Below are 6947 nucleotides of genomic sequence, written 5' to 3'. Positions count from 1 at the left end.
TGAACACAACGGGATGTGAAGGTAGGCATCTTGATGTCTATGGAGGCCAGGAATGCCCCTGAGGTAGGGAAGGCACCATCGTGCGAACCGATACCACCTTGAATTTTTGATTCGCACGGAACCATCAAAGGGCCAGAAACTCCAGTTTGTTGAACCAGAGCCTGAACTGACCCACAGAGCGCTGCAAGCGATCCGGAGACACCCGTACAATGGAAGAGAACTCGAAACCCGATCTTGCAACATGGCCTTCTGAACCCAGCTGCCTGGGATCCAGGCCAGCCGTAGGTCCGCGAACCAGCAAGGACAACCCCCCCACCTCATAGACGGGTGAGGACGCACCCTCAGGCCGAGTAGGCCTCGTCCACAGACCGGGAAAAAAAAAACGATCTCTTGTTCGCCAGACCAGGGTCATTGGGAACCACCAGAGGAAGTCTTAAAGAACTTCACCACATCGACTGTCCCCGAGGGATGAAGAAACTGTTGTGAGCCGAAAGGGAGGAACCCCGTCCGCGACGAAGGCCCTTACCCTTGTTAGCCTGTGGAAGAAAGCACTCTTAACCCCCCCCCCCCCCCGAGACCCTTGAATAATGTCATCCAGGGCAGCGCCAAACATTCGCTCCCCCTGAAAGGGGAGATCCGTTAAGATCTAAGTGTGATCCGCAGACCAACACTTCAGCCAAGCATATGCCGGATAACCATTGCCGAAACCGACAGGTGACCCAAGAAAAAAAAGGAGCAGAGTCCAGCGCGGCATCGCAAACAAATGGCAGCCCCTGCACCAGGTGGTTCAACAACTCCCCCAGGGCAGGAGAGACTTGCCCTTCACCAGGTCACGGCGTTGGAACTCCGCCCCATCAGGCAGAGTCAGCATAGCAAGGGCAAATTATTAACACTGTTCCCAGTGCAGACCCCGCCAGGGAGTACAGATCGCGAGCCACAGCCCGCGCCATCCTATCCCCCAAGTCCTTAAAGGATGGGGATTCCTCGACCGGAACAACGGTAGTCCTATTTAGCCTAGAGAACGCACGTCCACCATAGGCGGAGCAGTCCACAGTACCAGAGACTCCACAAAAAGGGTAATGTCTAGCAACCGCTTAGACACCCCAGGGGAACGTCCCAGACGGTCCCATCCTACATGAGCCTGCTGGCAAAATAAGCTGCTCCAGATGGCATGTGAATGCAAGATGCTACCTGCACCCCAGGTGCAGCCGCCGCGGCCTCCAAATCGCAGGGTGTCATGCACCGAAACAACCCGTGCATCCACCAGCGCCTGAATCATGCGTGGCAGGGGAGTCGAAATGTCGTCATCATCAGAGGAGACAAGACGCGAGGTACCAGACCCGGCAGGGAGGCCCACGTCTGCGGCGGCTGATACAGACTTCGAGACATCAGATGGGGCAGGGGTAGTTTGAGAAACCCTTCAGTGCACCCCCCCCACCTCCACCAGGGCCCAAATGCTTCCCGAACTGTCAAAAAATGCATCGATGGACAGTGGAGATCCGGAAGGCCCTGCGGCCTCCGTGAGGGGGTCAGGTGGGGATACATGACCTGCAGGGTCCATACAGAACCTGAGGAACCCGCCAGCAAAATTTGCAAAAAAATGACAAAATTTTTTTTTGTAAAAAGAAGCAGCGCTACAGCGCCCACCAGAGGTCAGGCACACGCTATTTCACCCCCCCCTCCACAAAGAGAGAGAGACTACCCTCAGTAACTCCCTATCCCCAGATAGCAATTGGATTAGAAGGGTCCCAGCAGTGGCTCAAAGAAAAGAGTGAGCCAGGAAGCAGCCTGGGATGAAGGGAGGGGCAAACCAAAAGAACGCCTCCAGGCACTCCCACCGACCATTCCAGCAAAAAATCCACCGCAAAATGGCTGAAAACTACCCCCCCCCCCCCCCAAGACGGCCACCGTCACAAATGCAGACAAGGCTACAACAAAATGGCAGCCCAGCGCGGCAACAGGACCCCACAGGGAGACCCCCCGCCAGCCCTACTACACCATCCAGCCCTGGAGGGCCCGACCGAGGCCCCCCTGCACCATCGAACGGGCGCCGCGAACAGTGCACCCCCGGCCCCCCATGCGCAGGTAGGCCCAATCGGTCCCACACGTGGGGGTGGGGGGGTCACAACAGGACAGAGGGAAACCCTGGAGTGTGAGGGTCTGACCCTCCCAGGGAGAGGGCCCACATCTAAATTCCCACCAGGGAGGAGGGGGAAACCTTTACACACCTACCGGGAACACAGGCGGGCGCGATATCATGACAGGACACCACGCCACCAGAGTAGGGGGGCTGTCGGCCAATAAGAATGCTGCGACATAAGCCTAGACCCTGTCATGTGCATCCTGGCGAGACGTTTAACTCGCGGGGCCAGTCCCTGTCCAGTGGGACTATGTTGCGGCCGACCCAGCGCGGAGCTAAGGCCTGCACGCGCTCGCTGGCCAGACTGGGGTGATCACTGGATATAGGGATCCAGCCCGTTGCCCAGCCCGGCATAATTCCGGAGAAAAAAAGACTAGCTAAAAAAAAAAATCTACTTAAAAAAAAATTACTTCTATGCCAGGACCAAAGATCCCAGCTAGGCAGTGTTAATTTCGTCGACTAAAACGTTTTCGTCGACTAAATTAACACAATTTTAGTCAACTAAAATACGACTAAAACAATTCAGATGACTAAAATACAACTAAAACTAAAATGGCATTTTAGTCAAAAGAATATAACTAAAACTAAATCGAAATTTGCTGCCAGAATTAACACTGGTGCATGCTCAAAGCTTAATACCATAAATAATAACATATTAGATTTTTCACTCCAGGACCAGCAGTAGCATATAATGAGTTTGGAAATTGTAGAGAAATGCTTAAATAATGCATTACAAATTACAATTGAACTACACCCATTAAATTATAGTCGGCTAAAATGAGTTATAGTCGACTAAAATGTAGGACGTTTTAGTCGACTAAAATGTACTGGAGTTTTAGTCGACTAAAATGTACTGGAGTTTTAGTCGACTAAAATGTACTGGAGTTTTAGTCGACTAAATACGACTAAAACTAAAAACACTTGCAGAAGACTAAAATGGGACTAAAACTAAAATGCCATTTTAGTCCTAAGACTAAGACTAAAACTAAATTGAAATTTGCTGCCAAAATTAACACTGCAGCTAGGAACTAGGTCCTTACTCCTGACTAGGCAGATTAAAACTGACATCCTATGCAGGAAGAGAGAGGGTGTACCCTCCAGGACTGCCCATAGGCATAGCCAGAACTTTTTTCTGCCTAGTGTCCTACTCCTGTAGGGGCAGTATAACCCTACTGATATGAATCAGAGAACTATACATATGATATATATGATCTATGTGAAATCCTGTGAAAAATATTGAGCATATAATAAAATGTATACTAAAAAAAATGTTGGTAAAGAGTATATATTTATAAATTATTTATTTATGGTATGTGTGAATTTGCAGATAATCTGAAACTACACTGCACATTGTATGTTGACCAGATCATAGAAATGTGTAAAAAAAAGTTTTTACTGTATTGTACATAGATGTATCTTTCTAATGAATTGCATAGGGTTTGGGATACAAAATTGGTGATTAATATATGTGCTTGTTATTTATTTGAATCGTCGTATGGGTTGACTTTTACAGCCCTTTGAATTACACCTTCTTTGAAACAGATTTGAGTATTGAACTCTCACTACACTGCAAGCAAAAAGAAACATCAGTACACTCCTTTGCTGTACAGTTTATTTTTTTCTTTACGAATAAGAGGCCAAAACGTATGTACACAGAGAATCCAAAGAAACCCAAAGCAAATCTGCATGAAGCGCAGTGTTTACCCCTTCACCCGAGGCTTTGGTTGTAGCATTTTCCAGGGCGCATCTAAAGAATTTCTGTGAGTGTGGTTGCTTAATGGGAAACAGACCACACGCACCACTACTTGAGCTGCATGCACCAGGCTGAAACCTTCTTACACAAATAAAGATGCAGAGAAAGCATTGATGTTATCCTAGATGCTTTTCCCTTAGCCTATTCACTTAAAGTCCAAATCAGCATTTATTTTAACCAGATGTGTTCTTTTGTTCCAGGTAAATACACTTATTAGAATAGCAAACATTGCAACGTTTATTAAACAAGGATACCCTGCTACATTCTCCATTTGCATGCTCATTTATAACTGCAGTCATTCTTATTGCACCACGCCATCATGCATACTGCCACACTAAATTACCCAATCCCAGGTGACCTCTCCTCCAGCCACAGAATTTATGGCACAATCCACAAGCCATCCTCCCACACAGTTGGCACAGGTAAGTAGTCATTCTGGTTGGCTAAAGATGCACACAAACCTGCAACATATGTTCTTGGTGGGTCTTAGAAATGCAATGCGTTTGCCAAAGCAATTATATAGGACTATGAGAAAGATGCTGAATTTGGTTTTCCAGGGTGAAGCAATAAATCACATTTGGCCTCATTGCCCCTCTTCTCCTTAACATTTGAGAGGTCAAGCTTTCTGCAACCTCCCCAAGTGGTTCGAAGCAACAGGGTATGTTCAAGGATGAAATACTGTCTGCCTGAGGTTCTACCTCAAGCTTCACATTTGTGAAGAGCCCCAAATTTATATTTCCAAAGCTACGTCCCCATACTAGGACCCAAGCATAAAGTAGCTGAACTGCCTCTGCCCTGTACCTATTTTTTTCTCTCTCTTTCAGAACATTTGCTCCATGCATGAGCAGTGTACAGAATGGTGCCAACGAGTCAGCAGAATGTTCCATACCGATGACATAAGATGCTGCTCGTTTTCCCCAAACCTCCTCTTATGCACCTGCTAAAAACAGCAAAACACACTGCCAAGGAAAGCAAGAAAGCAGTTGAAAGGCCTATATAATGAATATACACTAATTTTTACATGAATCCCTCTGCATCAAGCTCCTCCACTCCACACTTTTAAAATACATAATGAACGCAGTATCAATCCATTCCTATGCACACCCCTCCCCCGCCCAATCCCCAAAATGGAGTGGTCCGTGCCACTCCATGGCATTAGAAATAAAAGCACTGCTGCATTTTATTGTTTGTTTCTGTTTGAAATCAAGGCATACTGTTGTTTTAAAACTAAGGTACCACCTATGCACAGATTCAATTTTGTGCTCAATCCCTCTGATAAGTTTATGTGCAAATATGCTGATGGTAACCAGAATTTTGTGGGTTATTTTTTCATTTTCATTTAATGCAAGCATGCCATGCATTGCATTAAAAAATGAGTAATAATAATAATAATAAGAGAAAAAATATTAAGTACAAGTATACCATCTTATCCAAAACCCAGACTATTAGCTCTACACTCGCTCGAGATTCTACAGCCTCCTTTGTTTCGATACACTTTTGTTGCCCTGATACTGTGATAATGAGCAAGTCTCAATCCCGTGCTGATGCAACATGGAGAATTAGGGGTAAAGAAAATCCATCTTGCTCTATAAATGTGTAAGGGAGGGAAAGAAAGAACATAAAAAAGGTAGTTATGCATTCATTTTAACCACTGAGCTGCAGCAGGATAAGTGCAGCACCTGGGTTCTTCCTTCAGGGAAGGGGTTACACTTGGACTAAAACTTCAAATGCAATGGAATAAGGTGAAACTGTTCGGGGTAGAAGTGAGGACGTTGCTCGCAAAGTCCACGGGATGCTGAATACTCTCGCAGCAAGCGCTGGGTTTGGGCTCCTCCCTCCTCCCCGCCCCTTTCCACTTCAGGGTTCTTGCTGCGTGGGTCTTTTCAGATCCCTGATCTGTTTCACTAGGTAGGTTTTCTCATCGTTAAATTGCTCATCTTCAGTGCGGTCATTCTGAAACTTGCTGAGGAATTCAATAAGCTTGCTCTGGTTCTTCAGGAGAATATCCAGGACAGGTTGTGTTTTGTTCGGGTTGGCTACAAATACCTGTGAATAAGAGGACAATGAAGTAAATTAAACTGAAATGATGCTTTCAAGATGGAGAAATAAAAATATATAGTACAGTAAGTGAACTAAAACACAAAAGGGTGTGTATTTCACGTAAACATACTGTCAGGGTTATTTGGGGAGGTTAAATTCACAAATAGAAATTAAATGTCATATTTTGTTCTGTATAGAATTATAAAGCAATGACATCTATTTTTGTCAGGTTACTAAAAGGTTAAAATATCCTTTAACTGAAAAGTGCCTGTTCAGGAAATTCTTAAAACAGGTTTTAACCCAAACATGCTGTGTTGACCTAAGCTAATGAATAGTCTGTTGACTTCCTTTAAAATAAAGTCTGGCTGACAATATACCAAGGTAATCTTATCTCTGTTTGGAATCATAAACCTTAGTCAGTATTTTTAACCTTAGTCAGTATTTCTTATGCTTAAACCCATTTAAAAATAAAATTTACAGATATGTTATAATCTTATATGTAACATAATATTAACAATGAAATATATATAACTAGCATACATAGATACAGGGAGTGCAGAATTATTAGGCAAATGAGTATTTTGATCACATCATCCTCTTTATGCATGATGTCTTACTCCAAGCTGTATAGGCTCGAAAGCCTACTACCAATTAAGCATATTAGGTGATGTGCATCTCTGTAATGAGAAGGTGTGGTCTAATGACATCATCACCCTATATCAGGTGTGCATAATTATTAGGCAACTTCCTTTCCTTGGGCAAAATGGGCCAAAAGAAGGACTTGACAGGCTCAGAAGAGTCAAAAATAGTTAGATATCTTGCAGAGGGATGCAGGACTCTTAAAATTGCAAAGCTTCTGAAGCGTGATCATCGAACAATCAAGCATTTCATTCAAAATAGTCAACAGGGTCGCAAAAAGCGTGTGGAAAAACCAAGGCGCAAAATAACAGCCCATGAACTGAGAAAAGTCAAGCGTGCAGCTGCCAAGATGCCACTTGCCACCAGTTTGGCCAT

At 44.9% G+C, this 6947-nt stretch overlaps 1 protein-coding gene across 1 annotated transcript in view; it reads right to left on the bottom strand.

The window, feature by feature from the left end:
• Nucleotides 1–3730: 3730 nt before the first annotated feature.
• Nucleotides 3731–6947, bottom strand: part of LOC309549538 (calcium-binding protein 39) — a 113879-nt gene continuing 110662 nt past the window's right edge. Inside the window, exon 9 of the mRNA XM_082249891.1 lies at nucleotides 3731–5939. Within this exon, the coding sequence (XP_082106017.1) occupies nucleotides 5751–5939 (189 nt within the window). The 3' untranslated portion in view covers nucleotides 3731–5750. The remainder of the gene's footprint in view (nucleotides 5940–6947) is intronic.

This window comes from Pelophylax lessonae (assembly GCF_965119305.1).
Source record: "Pelophylax lessonae genome assembly, chromosome: 3".
NCBI lineage: Eukaryota > Metazoa > Chordata > Amphibia > Anura > Ranidae > Pelophylax > Pelophylax lessonae.
Note: the sequence above shows the minus strand (reverse complement) of the source record. Positions and strands in the feature narration are given on the sequence as shown.